Source organism: Polypterus senegalus, chromosome 12 (assembly GCF_016835505.1).
Source record: "Polypterus senegalus isolate Bchr_013 chromosome 12, ASM1683550v1, whole genome shotgun sequence".
NCBI classification, from domain to species: domain Eukaryota; kingdom Metazoa; phylum Chordata; class Cladistia; order Polypteriformes; family Polypteridae; genus Polypterus; species Polypterus senegalus.
This window is the reverse complement of record NC_053165.1, coordinates 45,297,506-45,321,701: the sequence shown is the minus strand read 5'-3', so window position 1 is coordinate 45,321,701 and position 24,196 is coordinate 45,297,506. Positions and strand designations below refer to the sequence as shown.

At 39.2% G+C, this 24,196-nt stretch overlaps 1 protein-coding gene across 4 annotated transcripts in view; it reads left to right on the top strand.

Annotated features, from left to right (window-relative positions):
* The window catches only part of LOC120540355 (kelch domain-containing protein 8B-like), a 472,238-nt gene that overhangs the window by 259,813 nt on the left and 188,229 nt on the right, over window positions 1–24,196 (top strand). For all 4 annotated transcript variants that reach the window (XM_039771041.1, XM_039771038.1, XM_039771039.1 and 1 more), the window contains one exon: window positions 17,486–17,710. In XM_039771041.1, coding sequence (XP_039626975.1) covers window positions 17,486–17,710 — 225 coding nt within the window. The remainder of the gene's footprint in view (window positions 1–17,485; window positions 17,711–24,196) is intronic.

Here is a 24,196-nt window from a genome sequence, read left to right as displayed (position 1 = left end):
ACCAATTGAGGTGCTGTCTTGTCATGACACTCGCTTTAACACTAAAGATGAGATTCTTTAAATAAAGAAATATCAAGTACAGCTTTGTTTAATAACATTCAATTCTTGTTACCTGAGGATATGTATTATATATAATATCTGCGTATATGGAAACAGGTTATGCAGCATTGATCCTATGGAAAAAAGGGGTTATGTTATGGCAGGATGCCAGCTCGGAGGGAGGACTGGCAGTGGCAGACGGGGTCAAGTGGATGTGCCAGCCCTCTGCTCTTGCATCTCGACACTCAGGAATGATCCTTCTGCAGGATCACCTACAGAAACCTTCTTATGGCTTGAACTTTCTCTGTCATCAAACACAACTGTCTTCTAAGCAGAGGCCACAAGCAAATGCAGCAAAGAAGATCCCTGCACCTCACTAAACTGTCCTATTGGTAGTAGCAATGGACGATGTGTACAAAGGGCAGACACTTAATCAGTGCGAGCATATGACCCACATTTACCTGGAGTTCATCGTCCATGTAGAACAGTTCCAGTCAAAATTTTGTGTTCAACGGCTTAACCAGACCTCTCGCCTTTGTGGCCCCGAACATCTAAGGGCATCACAGACTTGTTATTGCTCAGTCTCACATTTAGCTTCAGTGCAATAGGCCTCCATGAATATTTTTGTGCTGCACATAGCCATAAATAGGTGCGAGTAGACCATGGGTGTTGCGAAATGGATTTCATTTTTGTAATAGTGGGAATCCATGGAAATTAAATTAGCAGATAGTGAGGATTTACTGTATTTGGTTCATGATTCAGCTCTCCTGACTGCAATTTCCTGTTTTTGCTGAAATACAAAATTTAAACAGTTTAATTCACCCCTGCTTATTCTAGATTTATGATTTGTTCTTCAGTTTAAATCTTGGTAACTTCATTAAATAGTTAATAAAACTGCCAGTGATTTCCCCCTTGTTTATGAAGATATTCTTGACAGTCACATACCTGTATATACAACACATTGGTAGTTACTGTTACAAGGGCTTGAGAAATATTACAATATTGTTCATCTCTTTGATACATGATTTTCATAATTTCATAAATATTAAACTTGTATTTTAAACACTGTGGCCTGTAGTGAAGCTCTTGTGCCGTTCCAAACCTCATAATAACCATGGAGATCCAGATAAAATGAAGATGGATGTCTGTTTTGGTCAAAAAATAAATACATACAAGGCCAGGCCAACATGGTAATAGCACAAGAACATCAAGTGATAATGGACTAGAGTCCCTCAGATTGTACCATTTCACTATAATGTCGCTCTCTAGCCCTAATGGGTGGATGGTCCACTTGGTTACAAATGTAACATTCACCGCACTTCTTGAACTTCCCATTCCATTTCAAACAACTCTGGCCTTTCTTCCTTTCTGCTAGGTGAGTCCTTGCCATTTCTTCATTGCTGACTCTAGGCTTCTCAGACATGTGATAAGGAGTGTCTATTAAGTCCCTCTGTTGCCTCAACAGACACATAACGCTCCATTCTGCATCCCCCAGTATCCATCCATCATTAATACATTTTGACCCATAATTAATAGTTTTTTGGATGAGACACTTATATGGCCAGAATATTATCTTTAGGGCATTAGAATTATCATTATCATTCCAGCTCTAGCTTTGTCTAGATTCACAAAACATTATTTTATGCACCTCAGGATCCATCTTCTAACCCGCTGAATCCGAACACAGGGTCACAGGAGCCAATCCCAGGGCACGAACCAATCCTGGGCAGGGTGCCAACCCACTGCAGGACAAACACAAACACAACAAGCCCAATTTAGAGTCGCCAACCCACCTAACCTGCATGTCTTTGGATTTTGGGAGGAAACCGGAGCGTCCGGAGGAAACTCACACAGACACGGGGAGAACATGCAAACTCCACGCAGGGAGGACCCGGGAAGCGAACCCGGTTCTCCTAACTGTGAGGCAGCAGTGCTAACGCTGCGCCCCATGCCGCCCAAATCTCAGGATATTACCTGATAATACTACACCATAGGAAGTATTTGGCTGTGAAGTCTAAAACTGATCAAATGATTTTTTTTTAAAGAATAAGACAATACACCAGAGGTGCCAGTTGAAGCATCTATCTAATATCCCAAAAGAGGAAATTCTCAATTCTTTGTTTTCGGGATTTCCATTTAAGTTAGGGTTGGTACAGTAGCTCAGATTGCACTCTTGTGGTTTCTAGTCCAATAAATCTGAATAACAAATGACTGAGCAGTTCACAATTGAAATAATTTTTTAAAGAGTCTTTGGGACTACAGGTGACAGTGTCACATCAATCTGTAATTCTTAAATTAATATAACATTATTTGTAATCATATGAGCCTTTGTTCTTACTGCTGCATTTGCCATTTTCCTCTGTACAGAAATTTAACACTGGCAATAATTGGTTACTGATATGGATTGGCACCCTGTTCAGGCTTACTTCATGCATTGTGCCCAGTGCTGGCAGCATAGACTCTGGCCCCTTGTGACCCTGCATTGTATTGAGCTGGTTTGAAATGTTATGTTATTAATGAGTTCTTGATGGTTTAAAATATCACACTGCTTCCTGGATGGCAGTTCTTCTGTGCTCGTTCTCAGGACCCTCAATAGGTTCCATCTCCCTTTGAAAATAAGAGAGTATAGCCCTGTACTAGAAAACTGCCAGACAATGAATCAATTAAATAATAAACCCATCACTGAACATAACTGCCACTTCTATACATGACGGTCTATTGGATCTTTTCTGCCACATTAGGACTATAAGTCTGTCATTTTTATTCTGCGTTCCTTTTGGGAAAAGGGAATTGAAATCTGGCAGTGATATAAAAGCTTTGCTCAACTGGCCAAAAAAATGGCATGAGAAGGTGCATAATCACATCTAGTTTTAGTCTTCGCTGATCTCAGATACCCACATTAGACTGAAAATGGGCTGACATAATCCTTTTTAGTTGGTACATTTATATTACTTCTTTTACCATCAACGTGCTTCAAGTAGAAAAGCAAGTAGATTTTGAATAGGACACAGCAGCTGATCTGCTCTGGGCCTTCTTATGGCCACGTGATAACCTGGAGGGATTTAGGTGGGTCAGAATCCGTGAAGTACATACTGTATGATTTGCATACTGTTTGCTAATAAAAGAGACCACTCATTCTTATCTTTAATTCTCCTCTGCCAGTGTAGGATTACAAATGTACAATAGAAGCAAATAAAAATATACATTATTTATATTTGTGGATGAAAGCTATGGGATGAATGAAAGAGCCTCACAAGAAATTAGTGATCACAAACTCTTCACTAATAGTTCTTTAAAGGAAAACATGTCTATATTATATTATAGTATCCATTATCCAACCCGCTATATCCTAACTACAGGGTCTGCTGGAGCCAGTCCCAGCCAACACAGGGTGCAAAGCAGTAACATACTCCCATCAGGGTGCCAGCCCACCGCAGGGCACACACACACACCAAGCACACACTAGGGACAATTTAGGATCGCCAATGCACCTAACCTGCATGTCTTTGGACTGTGGGAGGAAACCGGAGCTCTGGGGAGAACATGCAAACTCCACTCAGGGAGAACCTGAGAAGCAAACCCGGGTCTCCTAACTGCGAGGCAGCAGCGCTACCCACCGCACCACCGTGTCATCCTATATTATATTATATTATATTATATTATATTATATTATATTATATTATATTATATTATATTATATTATCCATCCATCCATTTTCCAACCCGCTGAATCCAAACACAGGGTCACGGGGGTCTGCTGGAGCCAATCCCAGCCAACACAGGGCACAAGGCAGGAGCCAATCCCGGGCAGGGTGCCAACCCACCGCAGTATATTATATTATATTATATTATATTATATTATATTATATTATATTATATTATATTATATTATATTATATTATATTATATTATTGTAACAAGATTAGAGTTTGGATTTTTTAGGGACACGCTCCATAAGTGGCTGCTGGCTACCTAAGGGGTAGCTAGCTATAAATCAGTCCATGGGGGGTTTGGGGGGTATGGAGGAGGTATATTAGATGCACATGCAACACTTACAGAGCACAGGACACATCCAAATCATTTTTCCTTTCATAACAGAGAGGCAGTGCAGACTCCCTATTAAAATGCAAAGACAATGATTGCTTTCAAACGCCAGATTAGGTATTGACTGCCATTTATTGTCATTCTTCCTCAGCACTTGCTCCTCTTCCGTGTTGTACCACTCTGTAAAGTACATGGAGATTCACTCGAAAGAGGCTCTGAATATTCTGTTGTAACTCCCTTTAGGATGAAGCAATCTGAACTAAAAAAAAATACGCTCTATACCTTGACGTATGTGTAATCAATTGCATTACATGCAATGCTGGAAGTGGTTTCCATTTTCTGCTGGACATATTTTGACACGGCGCTCTATGTTCCTGAATGTATCGGCAAGCGTCCCGGGGGATATAGCAGCAATTTCACATGCCAATGTGTGACATGTTGCTCCATCTTACAGGAAGTCACCTTCCGTTAACTCACGATCATTCAGTTGATTCTGACATCGCTTAAACTAATTCGTGACCCATTAGATTTGCACCATGAAGACGTACTGCTCAATACTGTACACCACCAACCTGGTGAGAAGTCAAGTGACTGAGTGAAGGGGTACGGGCAGGATGCTACCAAAAGTTGCTAACGGAGGTTAAACGTCATGACTGCTGTCCGGTGCCTACCTCATCGCTCCAACGCAGGGGCATCCCAGCTTGTTCGAAGCTCCATATACTGAGGAGCACATTGCACATTGTTTCATTCAGATTGCTTCAGCCTACCGAGAGTAATTACAGAATATTCGGGGGCTCTTTCGAGTGAATCTCCCTTGTAAACTGATTGGTTAAAGGTTTTGACTGTTCTCTTTAGGCCAATGCTCTGGCTGAATAAAATGAGTGCACCTGAACCAAATTTCAAGTGTTATAACAACGGGGTCTGCATACCTGTGTCACCTGTGTGAGACTTCAATTTGCAAAACTTTCTAAAATCCTGCTTTTATTTTGTCATCCTGGGGTACTGGGTGTTCCTTGATGTGATGAAAAAATGAATTTAGCACAAGGCTGCAACATAACATTAGGTGAAAAAAATGAAGAAGTTACAATACTGTCTTGAGACCACCGTATTTGCAGAGACTTCCAGTATTCTGACACATTGCTAGTGATCTGCTGTTGCCATCTTGCACTTGCAGGGGCGACCATTTGTGTATTTTCCAGGTATTTATTTCCATGCAGTCATTAAGAAGAACTTCTTTTACAAAGTGAAGAGACCACTTAAATACAATTTTTCTGGAAGCCCCTAAATGTTCTACAGTCTTTTTTCCTGGTGAACTGCTTTTCTCTGAAAAAATAAGACTCCTTGTTCTTCCTGTTTGGGCATCCATGATGTGCTTTAATCATTATACAGAGTTTCCTGTATTACTGTCTGTTAGAAGCTGACTACATGCTTCCTTACATCAGGCACCTGAAACCCTAAACCATTGCTCTTGATCATAATGAAGCAAGCCTCTTGGTGACATTCCCTTTCTTAGGTTAGTAAGCAGTAGTCTGCTTTCCCCAGTTTGATACTTCTTTTTCCTTATTGAGGTTATCCTCCCTCACCGGAATCCCACAACTATGGTCACCTTCTTTGGGCTGGAAAGCCTAAGACTGGGGTGAACAACATTGGGCTTGGAGGGCCGCAGTGCCTAGAAACCAATCCTTGCTAATAACAGGCCGTATTGTAATATAATGACTTGTTAGTGTTTTAACTCTGCAATGTCAGGTTCTTGTAGCCTAGATTTTTTCCTTTCTAAAGATATCATCCAAATGATTTGAAGCCTAAAATGCAAAAGTAATTCTCAGTCCTTCACTATTTCACTCTCCAGTTTCCAACCAATTATATTATTAAACCAGGTTACAGTTTAGTTTACAGTGAGTACCCACGTGTATATGGAAACAAATTCGATGGAGAACTGCTGATTCCCTTGCCATTTGCCTGTTATTGCAAATAAGGAGCAATTAAAAGCAGTGAATGCAGCATGTTTAAGATTAAGAGAATCAATTAAGGGTGGGGAACCTTAACAAGGAAGACCACAAAAATCCATCCATTTTCTAACCCGCTGAATCTGAATACAGGGTCACGGGGGTCTGCTGGAGCCAATCCCAGCCAACACAGGGCAGGAACCAATCCTGGGCAGGGTGCCAACCCACCGCAGGACACACACAAACACACCAGGGCCAATTTAGAATCGCCAATCCACCTAACCTGCATGTCTTTGGATTGTGGGAGGAAACCGAGTGCCCGGAGGAAACCCACGCAGACACGGGAGAACATGCAAACTCCACGCAGGGAGGACCCGGGAAGCGAACCCGGGTCTCCTAACTGCGAGGCAGCAGCGCTACCACTGCGCCACCGTGCCGCCCGACCACAAAAATGAAGCATCAAAATGACACTTGAGCTACGAGTGCTTCATCAGCAATAATTGACTCCTCATTAAGCAACTGGATTGGAACAAAAACCTGCAGCCCCCGTGGCCCCTCAGGACCAATGTTACTCACCCCTTCTGTAAGACAAGACATTGCATATAAAAAAGTGACACACAGCACAGGAATTCTGTAACTTCTATCCACATTTGTAAGAAAATCTATTGTGCTTCAGAGCTGCGTGGCATGCACTTAACAGATGGCATTACAGATTGCATTACACTACCTATGACTCAGTGCATAATATGAAAGATTTGCTTGACATACGTGCAGCCCAAATTAAATCTAAAATGATAAGCGGTATTTTAGAATGTGCATAAATTAAAAAAAAATAGAAACAAGAATTAACATTTGAGATTCTACCATGGTTTCAGTCTGCACAGTCCTAAGCACTGCCGTTTTAATGATTAGGGATTGAGGATTAGATTTCTGACCTGGTCACTGTCACTACAGGGTTTGCTGTCTTTCCCCGTGCAGATTTTATCATGGTAGTCTGTTTCCTCCCAATATTCAAAAACATTGCAGTTTGGATCAATTAGTAACACTTAAATGTGAGTGAATTTGTGTCTCCTAAGATGGGCTTGCACCACGTACAGGGTTGGTTTGTACCTTTTGAGTGACAATGCCTGGGTAGATCCTGTGAACCTGTAAAGAGTAAAATGTGGTCAGATGTGGATGGGTTAACATCAATGACCTAATTTTTTGAAAGCCTTCAGAAATATGTTCTTTGTACAGCATTAATAAATAGTCATACTTGGTTCTGCATGGGGAGATCATGTTTTACTAATTTGATGGAATTCTCTGAGGGAGCAGCAAAAGCATAAGGCCAGAGAGGTGCATCTGATATTATTTATCTTGTTTTTCAGAAGGCTTTTTTGGTAGGGTATCACTTATTTCGTTTAGTTCAAGTAATATGGTAGAGAGTAGGACCTTACGGACCTTCAAATCGCTTCTTGACATCATTTGAAGAAATGGAGTGGATAGAATTGATGAGCTTTTTGGCTTATTCTCGATACAATTGTTCTAATGCTAATAAGGGCATGGCTGGCATCTAGGAACTCTTTTTGAAAACAGCACTCAAGAAATGATGATAGGTAGGGATGAGCCAGTGATTTGTGCAAAATTTAATTTGTGGCAACTTCACAAAACATTTTATGAAACAAATGGTGTTTCAAGATTAGAGAAGGTTGAGATGTTGACACAGGAGAAAATGTGTTTAGTCTCTGTCTGGAAACATTTTCCTTAAAAATGTCTGCCTGTTATTTACTGTTTAAATAAATTTGTCTTTTCTCCAACACTATTGTGTCCAAGGCTTAATGGAAAAATATTATTTGTTGTTTTTTTTCAGCAAAACAGAAAAATAGAAAGCTTTCTTTCATGAGTTTTGCATTTTGTGATTGCAAAAATGTGTGCAAAATTAATTCTGCCAAAGTTGCTTGCAAATTAAAACCAAGCTGTTTGGCTCATCACTAATGATAAAGTTTGTAAGATCTAAATAGAGCAGGCAACTGTAATTGACTCTGTAAGTATTGGAGTGTTTCCCTTGTCTTGGATATTTGTAAATTTCTTTCAGACAATCACAGTACAATCCATCCTTCTTATCCAACCCGCTATATCCTAACTACAGGGTCTCGGGGGGTCTGCTGCAGCCAACACAGGGCGCAAGGCAGGAAACAAACCCCAGGCAGGGCACCAGCCCACTGCAGATCACAGTATAATTATTTATTCAAATAAACAGTAGCTGTCTGTCTTGTAATTCCTGTGAAAATCACCTCTCAGAAGGTCTCTTGAATGATTTACATACCTTGGGGACATCTGGATGGTTAAAGTGACATCAAGTGCCCAATTACTTGAATATTTAACAAACCATAAGTGGCCCTCTTGCAGTCCTAAAATGAATGCATATGTAAACTCAAGCATCTCTCTGGTATTCTTCTTTTTGGCTTATAAAGACTGGGTAAAGTATCTTCTAGTGGAGTATTATCATAATTGTTTTGGCCATATTCATTTTATGCATTTTGTAATAAATTTGGTTTATTCCTTTTTCTGGAAGAATCTGAAGACTACTGTGGGAAGGAGATTTTAGTCGGAGACCAACACCATCAACATCATCAAATTCAATCTTATAATGTTCAATTAACCTTTAAAAATACGTATATATAGAATAACATTGCTTCCATATACACACTATGTAAGCAATTGACCAACAAGAGATCACAAAGTGTTGAGGCGCTGCATGGTGATCCCCATATGATTGAAGCTGATGCAAAACATTTCAACAAATGACGATGACCTCTTTTCACACTCAAGTCCATTGCAGGATTGAAGACAAAATGGTGGCAGGGGTGGTTATAAGGCCAGGTTCACTGAAAGGGTGGGTTCAGGTGACTGGAAACTGGAAGTGACATCAGGTAACCTCATGTTATTGATCTTCTCTTCTGCAGGCAAAAAGAGAGGTATTAGGTGACATGGGGCGGAATTAACAATTGACGAGCCCTGAAGTTATCTCACAAGTGCATGTGAGTGACAACATTAAGTGTTCATTTAACACTAGTGATTTGCTGTGTAGATGTCCTATAAAGGGTTGTTTGAGTTTACTTTTTTTTAAAACAAGAACACTGCACAAGTTCAAATTGTATGCCTGCTGTAACATTCAGATGTCTTCTGGGGTCTTAGTTAAATCTTTGGAAAGTTAATTTTTGTTTATTAACTTTATCAGAGGGAACTGTCAATTTTTTGTTTATTAAACATGTTTATAGCAATGAGTCATTTTAAAAATAACAAATGTATTATGAAAGTAGATCATGTTTTTTAGTAGCATTTTACAATCTAAAATTGAACAAATAGACCTTGTGGCAGATGGCCAGGGATCTTGCCCCACCGGGGTGCCTGGAGATGAAAAGTACCAGGGGCCTCATGCATAACTGTGTACGTAGAATTCACACTAAAACATGGCGTATGGACAAAAGCAGAAATGTGCGTACACACAAAAAAATCCAGATGCATGAATCTGTATTGTATGTTTGCCAACTTCCATGTTCTTCCGCTACATAAATCCCAGTCATCGTGAAAAGTAATGTATGTGCACGATCCTGCCGCCACTCCCAGACTCATCCCAGAATTATCCCTCTTTGAATATGCAAGTGAATACAAATAGCCCTTAAGCTCAGCATTCTGTGAAAAGGCAATGGCAAAAGCATGGGGGAAAATAGAAGAATTTCAGCAAATGCCAAGTGGAGGCAAGGAAAAACGTACTATTTGTTGGTTTAAACAGTGGTATAAACAACAAAAGGGAGTCGATCGAGTGACATAGAGTGTCGGAGAAACTTAAAAGCTCAAGTTCACAAAGTCCCACAGTGCCCGAAATAAAAAAGAAGTTGTCAGATATCAAAGTCGCCGTGAAAAGGCGAGTCGTAGCCCACCGTCTGAGTGTCATAGGAAAGCTTATTAGGGTACAGAGAAAAGAAAAAAAATAGGAACACAGTGGGGAAAAAAGCTTGAAATGTCAAATTTAATCTCGAAATCTCCACTTAGTTTATTTTGTCAAGTATATGTTTGTCTGTCTGCATTCTGCCTTATATGTCGACACATATTGCAGTTATATTTCTGTAATCATTGTGTTTATTAATAAATTGTATCATTCTGTTTCTTAAAACAAATGTGCTTCAGAGCCTCTCAGAGAAAACAGAAAAAAGTTAAGATAAATAAAATAGGAGCCTTGCCAAATTATTTGATTAATTGTTGTTATCACAAAGGCAAAACTGATCATTATTTTACCAAGTTAAAATTTATCTTTCCATTTCCAACATTTATTGGCCTCCCTCTGGGCGTCCTCTTGGTTATTAATTATCCATTCCTACATTATGTATGTGACAGTGTTCAGCCATGATAACTGGACTTTCCTGTCAAATTTCCTTGAAGCATACGTGTATGAAATTTGAAAAAATTGGTCAACTTGGAGCCACAGTAATTTCTTGCAGACAGATAGATGAACAGGCAACCAGACACGGTGACAACAGAAGTATGCTTTCATGTTTTATGCAGCCTCACCCTGGCATCTTTGCACTTTTTAAATTAACTCTTGTGAAGGGGACTCATTGGTCAGAAATTCTAAAATTTCAGTAAGGCATAAAAGAACTGTGACTTGTCAATTCTTACTCACTCAATTTTTTTGAATGATATTCCTTTGAGATCTGTAATCTCCACGATCCTTTACATACAGTATGTGCAACATTACTAGTTCAGAATTCAAAAATGCTGTGCTTTCTGTTTGGATTTGTGTTTTCATTGTGCTCAGCGATTATAAACTGTAGCAATAGCCAAACTCAAAGCCCCTTTTTAACTGATGAAACCCAGAATGACCTCTGCTGCCACCATTGGAATTAAAAAAACAAAAGCAACTAAACCTAAAGCCAAGGTTAAAATAACATGAACAGATCGAAGTGGAAAGAAAAAATCCTGAATGACAGGGATTTTGAAATTATTGCTGTGAGTCTCAAGATGAACATTTTTTAGTAATCCAAATTTTTTTTTGATTTTCACCTGATTTTTTGATTATATGATAAGCTGGAGCTGCAGAGTTTTAAGGAAGAACCATCCCTGCATGGATTGACAGACCATCACAGTGCATACTTATTGTATTTACTGGGCTACCTTAGAGTAACCAATTAATGTAACCTACATGTTGTTAGGATGTGAATGGGTGTCAAAGTACAGGTCAAATTCTGTTACAATGAAGTTCCAGGGACCAAAAAAAAATGTTGTTGTAAGAAAATTTTGTAGTAATGAGATTCTACAGTATATTTGTCGCAATACTGCTTGATTTAACTTACGTCCAGGCATTTGCAATCAATTCAATAGCTTCTTTCACGTTAGTTTTCAACTCCTCCTGTCTACAAGTTATGCAAACGAGAATTTTTCTCAGCATTTCCTTGCCATAATACACTTTCAGGGTGCGAATGATGCCTAAATCCAATGGCTGAAGCACTACCGTGCAATTGGGTGGGAGGAATTCAACTCGAACATTATCTAAATGTGGAAGCATGCTGTGGGCAGCACAGTTATCAGTTATCTTCTTCTTCATATTGTGAGGTTTCTGAAGCGCAATTACCTCGTCTGTGAATGATTGTTTGTCCATTGCCGGGGCAGGGTAACAGCAGGCTCACAGCTCTGCAGCAGAGTGCCAGGTTAGACGCCAAGTAATACTCTTCCCTTAATTTATAATGTTCCTTGCATCACCCATCGAGATCTTTTCAGAGTTACATCGGCGACGAGCACCTGCGCTGCTGTGAGCCTGCTATTGCCCTGGCAATGGATAAACAGTCTTCCACAGAGGCAGTGATTGCACTTTGGGACGCTCTTTGGTGTGTCGTCCTGTTGGTGGAGGTCCCAAAAGAGTTTAGAAACCTCACAACAGTGACTTTGCTTTTTCTTGAATGAGTGGCACACTAATAGGAATGTTTCTTGAACGAGCTTCTTCCATTTCAATAGGAAGGTGACAATGAGTTAAATTCCAATGGATGTTTTTCAAATGTTGATGAGCATTAAGCAAAAGGTATCACTGAAAACCACAGAAAACAAACACAGCAAAAAAACAGTTCGAGAAAAGTTCGAAGAAAGAGAAAAATTTACTATGTTTACGTTTGGGGATCGTTGTGCACAACTGAGTTGCAACCACAAAACTAACTGCTCTGTGGGTAATTCATTCAGGCAGTGTTTTTGGCACTTCGTTGTAATGAAAGTATCTGCTGAATGAGATTTCTGTAGACTCTGTCATATGGGGAAACTGTTGGGACTATAAAAATACTTTGTTGTAATGAAAATTTCGTTGTAACAATATTTGTTGTAATGATATTCGTTTTAACGGAAGTTCACCCGCATCTTTGGAAAACTCATGCAAACACATATTGAATGAACCAATTTCACATGGTGACAGGACTTGAAATTAGGCCCAGGTCTTTGAAACCAAGAAGCAGTTGTGCTAACCACTGAGATTTCATAGTGTTTTGCAATGGAAGGGACCAATAGTCACCCAACATCACCCTAGGGCCTTCCATGTAGACCCGAGTTTCCCAAACCTTTGACTCCTACTCTATCAAGTCTCACTTACCAGCTTGTTGTTCTGCAGCTTCACTTGTGATCACAATCAGGGTGCACTAGTGTTGAATACATTGCTGATTGAAATACTGTCTTCTGCTCGCATAGCTCTAGACCCCAGATTGTTAAGAGTTCAAGGTGAAGCACAGAAGTGGGTTCACACATTTATTCACTCAATATCGAATAACATTCGCTAAACTATGGGTCTTAATGTGTCAAAAGCAGAAGCAAGGCAAATGGATTTAACAATTCATAAAAGTACAACCTGGATGGGTAGCAGCTCCTTTTCTTATTGGCGCCCAATGTGCCTAAATATCAGGTGGCTCTTTCATTCTTGTGTTGCACTTCTGAGGTGATACGTCTTTTGAGCTGGCATGGTTTCTGGATGGAAGGAACAAGACAAATGATTTATGGAGGAATATTTCAGACAAAATAAAATAAATATGCAAATAAACAAAAGTACTGTGAAATGTGACAATAAATAAATAATAACAACAAGAAATTTGAGTATAAATAATTAAATGTGTCACGTAATATATATTTTTTCCTTTATGTATTTATTAAATTATTTTGTCATTTGTTTATTTCATTGACATGCACACAATGTGAAATAAGCCCTGAAATGAAAACTGCTACTCGTCAAAGTGAGAGGACAGGTTCTAGTGAGTACTGCTTTTTAATTGGTGGATCGGCCACAAAGTGAACGTACGTGCTTTGCGTGACCTGGAAATCCTGTGGCTCATGTTCATGCCCAAAGCTGTGACTGTGCGCATCAGATATGAGTGCAAGAAAAAGCTGTCCAGATTTGCTGTGAGGAGCAGCTACTGTAATTCAAGCAACCTTGAATTCATCATTAGGAGTTTGCATCTGACATTTATGCTGTAAATGTGCCACTTGATGGTTAAAGTTTTATGTCCATTCTACTGATGATTCATTAGTCAAAAAACAGTCCTTTCTAGAGTTTGCACTCTTAACTCACAGAGACAGTTTTCAATTCGGGGTTATTCCATGTGTCATGTTTGTTAGTAAAATAAATACACAAATAAATACATACATACATACATACATACATACATGCATACATAAAGAAATGAGCAACAGAAACATATTTCACTATACATGTATTTCTGTATGTGCACATTTCATGCTCTTCTTTTTTATTGTCATATTTCACAGTATTTTTATTTATTTAAGCATATTTATGTTAAGTTGAATGACCAGTGATGACTGGGTGGTCTTTTGGCCTTGAAGCCCCTTTTGCTTTCTTCCTCCAGTTTAACTGAAGTTTTGTTTTTCTGTCTTTCTAGTCATCTGATCTTATCATTGGGCTCATCTGTAGAGACTTAAAATAGGATATTGTATACAAGGATGCTAATCATCTACTAAATATATATCTATACTTTGTAAGATATTAAAGATGTATTTTATTTGTTACTTAATTCATTATTATTCTTAACTAATGTTGTGTTTTTCTTTTCTTGTAACTCTCTCTTTGACATGTTATGAAAGCAATATGAACTACATTCTTTGGATGAAAATGTGTTAAAGAAATAAATTGACTTGTTACTTGCACAGGCCAGCATTTATATATTTATTTATTAAGGCTAGTGATTTTATGTAGAACAGCTCTTGATTTATTGTGTGAGGTGTAGTCATTTTCATATCTTTAAAACTGGAACATAAGCAGATTTAATGACTCACACATGGTCACTCAATAATTCATTGGTGAAGACTAAAACCAGCGAAGAAAGGCCTTCAAGATCACATCAACTATAGAAAACCATCACCTCACATTACAAAGAACCATCAGTTGGCTGATGGCCTGTATGTATTTTATGGCAGGATTGATAAGCCCAGGGTTATTCTTTCCAAAATATTCCTCCGTAATGATCAGCTTCTGGCATACCCTACATCAGGGGTCTTCAACACGTCGCTCTCGATCTACCGGTAGCTCGCAACCTGTTTCCAAGTAGCTCGCCAAAGGGTTAATGAATCCTACATAAATTTGGACGCTTGATTAGTCAAATTAGGGGTGGGTGATCTTTCCAAAAAATCATATCACGATCCACAATCTGAATTGCAATCTATCTTTTCAATGTGTCATTCACTTAAGAGAATATCCGGACTCAAACTGATCAAGACCTAAGTAACACTTTATTTTAACTATCAAACAAAGTTGAATTCAATTATTCTCTCATTCGCTAGCTGAGCGGAGTTAAGGACCACGCCACCGAAGTCGCACAAATAAATCGGTACCACGAGCGAACTACGATAAATAGCGAAATGAGACAAATCACAAAATCAACCAGAATGTTCATGCAAATTTTAGAAAAATACCCGATCTAAATCCGTTAAGTAGTTCTCTCGTGAAAAGCAGACACACATACAGACAGACAGATGTTGGATTTTGTACATTATATATTAGTAAACCTTCAAAATAATTTGCAGTTAAAGTCTCAACAGCATTCTCAGCATTTCTAGAGCTTAGTAGAGCCAGATAACTATAAGAATTTTCACCAAGCAGCTCTGAAAATGTCTGCTTTGTTTGGGTCTCCATACCTCTGTGAGTCTGACATGAATGTCATGAAATCAAAGTTCAGAACAAGACTGACAGACGAACATTGAAATGACTCCATAAGAGTGAACCTCAGTGGCTCCACTCCACCAGACACCTGCCTCTCTTGTTGACTGCATGCAGTGCCAGTCATCTGACTGACTAAAAAACACATCACATATGCAACTTGACATGTGAATAAAGTGACACAGTGACAAGGAACAAAATGACAAATGAATAAGTCAGATCTGTGGATTTGGAATTGCATTGTTTTGTTTTGACAGCATTCATGTTTTAATTCAACGGTGTGAGATACACTCGAAAATGCATACAGACATACAAAATGCAATTGCAGGTGAACTAAACATTTTTGTGATGTTTTAATGCAAAATATGAGTTGTGGACACCAACATTTTAATAATAAAAATAATACATTTTATTTGTACAAGGTGCCTTTTTGAGCACTCATTTTGTAAATGTTCAGCCAAAACAAGCTTATTCAGTTTGTTTGGGTTGAAATAAGATACGAGAATAAATGTTAGAAAACATGAGTAGCTCTCGGCCATTTTCATTTTTTAAAAGTAGCTCTCAGGGGTAAAAAAGGTTGGAGACCCCTGCCCTAAAGTATAGTTAAGCCAACCGTCCTCCTCCTTACTCCTTCCTTTGGGCTAATAGGGTGCTGTAGTTTAGGGGCCAACTTCATTTCCATGTGAATTCCTCATACCGTTAAACTAATCCTGGCTACATTCAACCAATCTTCTCAGACACGTTGCCAATCAGTGCTCTACCTGCCATCCTATGCTAGGGTCAAATTTGTCTCTTGTCTTTTCTTCATTTGTGGCTATTGCTAGTACAGCTACCCATAGATAGATAGATAGATAGATAGATAGATAGATAGATAGATAGATAGATAGATAGATAGATAGATAGATAGATAGATAGAGATAGGGCAGAAAGCCTTTAAATAAATAGAGAGATAAATAAACAGATACTGTATTTGCATATAAAATGTATTCTGAACATACACCAGTATGACTAAACAGGAAGAAAATTTAAAAGACAACTTCTGACTTGGCAGTTACAATCATTGTGTGGCACTATACAGGCATATTGTCGTTGGTATAAAGGAGCCCCCACTTCTGCTGAATAATTTGTTGTCTGAAAGTCCCCAGTGTTTGCGTATCAGAGAGAGGATATACAGCGTTGTTCATAATGGCACTCAGTTTTGTTTTAATTCACTCCTTTGCCATTACCTGCAGGGGGTCCAGAGTGCTCTCCATAACTGCCATTTTAATTAGCTTATTGATTTGGTGGACCTCCCTTGAAGTGATGTTACCAGCCCAGCTCTCTCATGAGGTTTAAGTTGATCTTTTCTCATGTCTTGGCCAGTTCTGTGATTAGCAAAGCAAGCACAGGAATCAGCACTGTCTATGACGTTCTAGGTTTTTCCAATACATTCTTATTATAGAACAATTCGAAATATACAGTGAAACATTTTCTTCTACACCTTGAGGTTTTTCTAGTACATTACTTAGACCTACCTTTCCAAGAATTCCAGTTGATTGATTGATCCATCCATCCCTTTTCAAAATCTGCTTATCCAGAGCAGGGTCACAGGGAAGCTGGAGCCTGTCCCATGAAGCATCACGTGTTATGCTGGTAACAGCCTATTACAGTATGAAAGTTGAAACACCAAACAATGGTTCAAAAGTGCCTGGGGCTCCAAAGGTCCATCCTCATCACACACAGATGTTTAATGACTAACTGAAAATTAGGTCACAGCAATTTAATATAATATTGATGGCCAGAAAATTGAGTTTTTGTGTGTGTTTTCTATTTTTAGAGGGCCATTGATTTTACATCCTGTTGACCTGTTTCTTGCAAATATCCATAGGGAACCTCTTCAATAAGTCTATATCTGCAAACAGCAGTATCTAACAGAGGAGCTGTTATTGTTATAATCGGAAAACATCATTTAATCTTTACCTGACAAGCACAGATCTCCAGAAAATGTATTTTTTCTCATCTGCAAAAAATAATTTTTTTCACAATTGTCAATTGTTGTTATTGAGAGAAAAGCAATGAGGAACACTTTTCTAAATCTTTAATGTGGTTTGGTGATTAAGGTGCAGAACTGGGAACCACGGGCTCAAATGGTTTTAATCTGATTGTGGATTCACTGCATGACTGCAAGCAGGCCGTAGGCTCAAAAGATTCATTTATCTGGTAAAATGTGTACAGTGTTACAAACCATGAAAGGATATATATTTTAAATAAAGTAAATCAATTTGGTTTTGTATTTCAGGAGGACGACAGGGTAAACTGCCTGTGACGGCCTTTGAAGCCTTTGACCTGGAGGTGAAAAGTTGGACTCGGTACCCCAGCATCCCCAGCCGTCGTGCCTTTGCCTGCTGTGCAATGACGGACAAGTGCTTCTTCAGCTTGGGAGGGCTTCAGCAGCCAGGACCCCACAACTTCTATTCCCGACCTCATTTTGTGAGTGCGGTGGAAGTGTTTGACACCGAGCAGGGTGAGTTGTCGTTGAAAAGCGGGACTTTCTTGTTGGCTCATAGCAGGAAAATCTTGTTTGTCATGGAAACTGCTTAACTTGGGATCATAGAATGACTAGCTAGTACAAAGTCATTGATTTTTATATATTTTGCCCTTCATAAAACATATTTTTATAAATGAACGTGTTTTATTATTGATAATTAGGACTGTCCTGTGGTACAGGCAATAAATGTGGTTATGGGGGAGTCAGGACTCCCATTTTTTAGATCACACCACACATTTTGACCTGGATAGGCTTGGGCAGGATTCATTACATGTATAAGAGAAAAGAATACCTAAAACATACTGCTTCAAAAAATGAAATGAGTGCTTACGTTTATGGCACAGATTATTTAGATGTTTGGAAGCAATGGGAGGCTTGCTTAGAAAAGTAGCTGCTCTCGTGCTGGTAATTTTACAAAAGGTTTATCCCACTTCCAAAGAGAAGTGTAATTGTTAACTCTAAATCAACCCAGCGTGAAATCTGCACTGGTGTTCCTTGTGACAGACTGGCCCATCTAGTAGGGTCCATTACTTTTTGCCAAATGCTGGAAGCATAGGTCCTACTCTTAGTGATTTTGTATTGGGCCCAAAATGGGTGAAATGGTGAATGAGCCATTGAATGATAGCCACACATTTAAAAAGCGGGCATCTTCATTTTATTCCAAGTCTAGATATACTGTAAGTGCTGGGTCAAAGAGTCAAGGCAACCTCAAACCTTATCTGCTACACCACAACAAGCTTGTTATGTTTTTGTTTCTGATTTCCTGGACCCCTTTGATTTGTGATACAACACATAATTAAAGTAATCAATCCTAACCCTTTCATATTTGTGATGCCTCCAGTTGTCACGTCCTTCTCCTTTTACTCAACCCAAAGGAGCTTTTTAAAGAAAATTCTGTATTTTAATGAGTTGCTTGAATATATTACACACTTGCAAGGAATGAAACTACTTCGTAAAATCAATAGGTGGGCCCTCCTTCATGTCTAGTAGCTCTGTGTATGCACTAGGGATTCTACTCAGAAGGTTGGGTACACTGGCAATACTAATATAGCAACATCAATTACAGGCAGTTTGAATGTGCGCCTGTCTCCGAGCATCTTGTAAAAATGGTGGCAGTTCAGCTTCAGTGAGTATATGAAATCTTCACATCCCTAAGGTCACAGACCGCATTAAATGGAGTGCCTTTAAAATCTGCAAGGTCGAAACCAACAATAAGACAGCAGCAAGCCAAATGAAGGTGACAAAAGAGGCTGTGACAACAGAAGACTAGTGTAGTTATTTAAAGAGAAAATTGCTATTGCATTAGGGTCATTGGTCATTCTGGTGCCACTGGGAATAAAATAGCAGTAGTTTGCAATGGCAATAAAACAAGCGCAAGGGAAAAAAAAATGAGAAAAAGGTGAAAATAAAATACCCAGCATTACTTTCTGGATGCACACATTAGAAAGCAAGATTAAGTCTGAAATGGGCAAAAGAATCACTGAAGCTGTATGTGTGAGTGTTTCCATACTTACCAACAGTGGCGTCTCTGCAATAAAGAATAAACTTTATATTCTTCAAAATGAAGGTTATCTTTAACAATCATTGTATATATTAGTTTGCTCTCTAAAGTGAAGCATATTTTATAAATAAACGTATGGTTACCATAGTTCTTTTATAAAGAAAAGACCCTAAATTTGCAGAATATGTCCATCCAAAAATTTTATACAATTTTGATCTGTATCTTCAGATTACAGACATATTGCAAAACAGTGCATTCTTGTTGTTTTATGAAAGACAAAAAGCAAATCCTTGCTATGAGATTCGACTACCGTATATACTCACAAATAAATTTTCCCATGGATAAGTCAGGACTAGATTTTACTGTATAATTTCTGGTATTTTATAATGTCGGTTGTATAAGTCAAATGTGGAAAACTCACGCTGTTGATCCAAGAGATTATGCTATGCTAACGTCCACCTGAGAAAGTAACCGCGGAGCACACTGCCTTTTTTTCTATGTGGGTGCGGCAATCAACCATATCAGCACGTACTCCTAACCTCTCTCTCTCTATTGTGCCTATGTGGCCACACGGTAATACCTGAACTATTCTGAAGCGACGTTTGCAAGGATTTGTTTTTTTATATCTCACACCCTCATACACCTTTATCATAAGAGCATCCCATATCTACGATGGAGTGTTCGATCAGAAGAAAATATGAAGCTGGATTTAAATTAAACGTTGTTGAAGTAGTGAAAGAAATTGGTAACTGCGCTGCTGAAACAAAATTCGAAGCATCTGAGAAACTGATGCAAGATTGGAGGAGGCAAGAGGATGTAAACAAAAGAAATAAACAAGTGTCGCATTTTTGAATGGGCATATAAGTCGGGGTCTGATTTTATGATAGGTTTTTCGGGTTTCAAGACCCGACTTATACGTGAGCATATATGGTGTTTTAAAAAGGAGAGCAGCTCTGCGCTTCACTTCACTGCTTGTCTTTCTCCGTGGCACCTTTCAGGGCCAGGAGTGTGGATTCACTTTGGAAAGTCATCACCAAGCACTGTTATTAACATCACTGAATGTTGATGCCCTGATCTGAATTCCTGTCCCTGTTCTGCAGCCAGCTAGGCTGTAATAAGTGCAAAAGACATACTTACGATCACGTTCATACTTTCAGTATACAGAAGCTTATTTCATTATTTCACAAAAGTATTGCCTGATGCTGCTGGATTGATAATTTATCTGCTTTGGTGAGAGAGAACATTGAGCAGGCATGATACATGCAATCAAGTGACAGGAACCGAACCAGTGTTGTGGGCATCCATCCATTCATTCATCTCTTACTCGGTATGAAAGTATAAAAAACACAACAAGTGTAACAAGGCCAAAATCCTCATTCCAAAATATAAATTTAAAAGCCAAAAAGTCAAATATAAAAAGATGAAGCTGAAGGTCAAAAAACTGCAAGAAAGCCAAAAGGCAGGACACAGAAAATGCAGCTACAGTCATCTAATGCCTCTGTACTTGAGCTGTAAAGCCTAATGGCAGCACCTGAGGGCATTTACCTGATCTGGAGTCTCGCCCAACAACCTACCAGTTAACAAATTAATTAGCAAAAGGTTGAGAACAATTAAACAAACAAACAGAGGGAATCTAAACTACATAACTGACAATTTTAAAACAACTAGCAAAATACCGCAAAGTACTGCCTTAAAATTTTTATTAAGAAGAAAATTAAACCTTTTTAAACTGAGGGAAAATATACCAATAATTATTTGTTAGGGATCTCTTTGTATACCACATTGTGAGTTCGGCCCTCCGGTTGTAACATGACCAAGCTGGGCGCTGAGCTTACTCTTGAGCATGCAATGTACAGTTGGCCATGTGAACAGTAATCTTGTCTCAAATCTCACAGCTTGGATTGCTGCTGTCATAATCGGTTTGAGTTTCATGGTTTGTTTCAATTACGACAGTATTTGTAGGACTTATGTTGAAGAGACATTCGGCATCTGTCAAGCGTTGTAAGTATATAACCAGTTTCATCGATAACTTCACATCCAGCTTTTGAGAGTTTAAACATTCATAAACATCAAAGTGTCCACTACTGAAATCATCACCTGTCAATCTAAGATGTTTAAGAGGCATTGGTGGTCGTCGAAAGGTGTAAAATATTTGGCCATTTCAGTACACTTGAAAGTGACAACCGAACAATTCAGCGGCAGCCATCAACTCACATGCAGAACCATAGGTGAAGGGCTTAAGCATTTCACTCTTCTAGTGCTCCTGTGTAGTATAATTATCTCCTGTACCGTCATCAGTCCACACCTTGAACCTGTACCAGTCATTCAATACATAAGACACAATGTTCCTCCGGATATCAAAAGTGAGCCTGATATGGCCTTGCAATATTTAACACAGAGAATGGAAAAGGTAGGTGCCATCTCCGGGCATGGAAACCACTCAGTAAGTGACAGTTCTTTGATCGATGGTGATCACCTCGATAGACACGTTAATGCGGGTACGGTTGGAACGATAAAGGAAATGGGTACCTGAACAATGTAAAGTAAGTCTAAAATACCTACACAATAACTATAATCGTAATAAATGAACAATAAAATAGTGGAGAAGCCGTGGATTAAATAAAAAGGCTGTAGTTATCAGCAGGGAGACGTGAATCCCGTGGCGAAGCAAGGAAGGGAATGTAGAGACTGGAGCGACAGACGGGCTTTTATAGGCAGGCAGCCAACAACGTGGGAGACGTTGGGATGGGGGACCCAACGCCGCCTCACACGGTGACCGAGCTGCAGGCTATGGACGTATATATGTACATATCATACCACCGAAATAAGTACCAAATTTCAGCCTTCTACCTACACGGGAAGTTGGAGAATTAGTGACATTGAAAAGTTTAATATGGCGGCTGACAGTGGCGTCATACCACCAAAATAAGTACGTACATTGGTTTCGGTTAGCACAGGGAAGCTGCCTACCAAATTTCGTGAGAGATGGGGCCATGAATAAGAAAGTTCAACATGGTGGACGTTGTTGACCGTTATGACCGTTACACATAGAATTTCGAAATGAAACCTGCTTAACTTTTGTAAGTAAGCTGTAAGGAATGAACCTGCAAAATTTCAGCCTTCTACGTACACGGGAAGTTGGAGAATTAGTGACACTGGAAACTTCAATATGGCGGCCGACAGTGGCATCATACCACTGAAATAAGTACGTACATTGGTTTTGGTTAGCGCAGGGAAGTCACCTACCAAATTTCGTGAAGATGGGGCCATAAATAAGAAAGTTCAACATGGCGGACGTTGTCGACCGTTATCGACAGTTATGACCGTTACGTGTAGAATTTCGAAATGAAACCTGCTTAACTTTTGTAAGTAAGCTGTAAGGAATAAGCCTGACAAATTTCAGCCTTCTACCTACACAGGAAGTTGGAGAATTAGTGATGAGTGAGTGAGTGAGTGAGTCAGTGAGGGCTTTGCCTTTTATTAGTATAGATTAACAGAAATATAGCCTCATAATTTGTCTCTTTAGTTATACCTCATGACATCATGATATTTAAGACTACACACAGACAGTGATTGGGTGAAAGATTCAAACCCAGCCCACTGGATCTGTGCACTACACACTGATTTACAGTGTCGTCCTCATAGTGATTTTATAAACAGGACGACAACAAAGGTGTCAACCTCTTGTGCCTCTCCAAGAGTTTGCCCTTCACAGCCTTATAAGTAGTCATTGGCACTATGTTACAAAACAACAAACCCAACAATTTATTTCTTGCATAGCCCAAAATCACACAAGGAATGCCTGAATGGGTTTTAACAGGCTCTGTTTTTTGATAGACCCCAGCCTTGATTCCCTAAAAAGACAAGACTCCCCCCCCCACTTAAAAAAACTCTTGTTGGGGACAAAAAATTGAACAAAATCTGCTGAAAGGCAATTCAGAGAGAGACTGTCTTCCAAGTAGGTTGGGCATGCCTTGGGTGTCTAAAAAAGGGAGTAAAAACATCACACCAAACAGAACACAGGTAATCCTCTTCACAGAGCTCAGTGGCCAATTTATCATGTTGACCTCAGAAATACAATACCATAATACACACTAAACAGAGACACAGAGTCTCATGATAACTCTCAAGGCAAAATGCAAGAATAAGATTATACCACTCACTAAATACAGAAATGTCACATGTGAGGATACAGATTTCTTCAGATACATCATAAACAAAGTTGAAACTGATTAACATACATGTAAAACAACAATATCTATCCATTAGTTAATTGTAGAGCCACAACCAGTTTGTAGAAGTCGAGTTACACCAGTCAGACAGAGTCAGAGTCCTGGAGACCTCAGCCAATGAGCCATCTGCCCTCTATTGGCCATTCTACAGCTGATTCAGAGCTTTTCTGGCTAATCTAATGAAAGGACCCTTCTGCCCGATGATTACAGTGCTTCTTTATCTGAGGTGATGTTTCCAAAACCCTGCCTTGGGGGCTACTCAGACTCCAAGACACCAAGACTTTCTCCAATGGCCTGTGGTTTTTTATTTGAGGTTCTTTCCTCTTCTTGGTGTCTTGAACCATGGCTTTGTGATGTGATCTTGCCTATGGGGCCATATTATTAAAATATTTTCGAGAAAGGAAAACTGAGCTAACAAATGAGCTGGTGTGCGCTTCAGAGATATGATGACAGCCCCTCTCTATTGTGCCCTGAGGCTTATAGACAAAATAATGTATGATTTAGAATATGCCATGCTGTTTTCAGCTTACAATGTCAAAACACTATCTTATTAATCATTTTCCCAAATAAGCATAGAAGAAAAAATATAAATCTTTAATCTAATTTTTTTTGTGAGAATTGTGATATATTTGAAGCACATTCTGTAGTGGGTAACTAAGAAGAGAAACAAGTGCAAAAAGAACACCAGAGGAGCCTCAGTGACAAAGCAGAGGTTAAGTGAAAGTCACA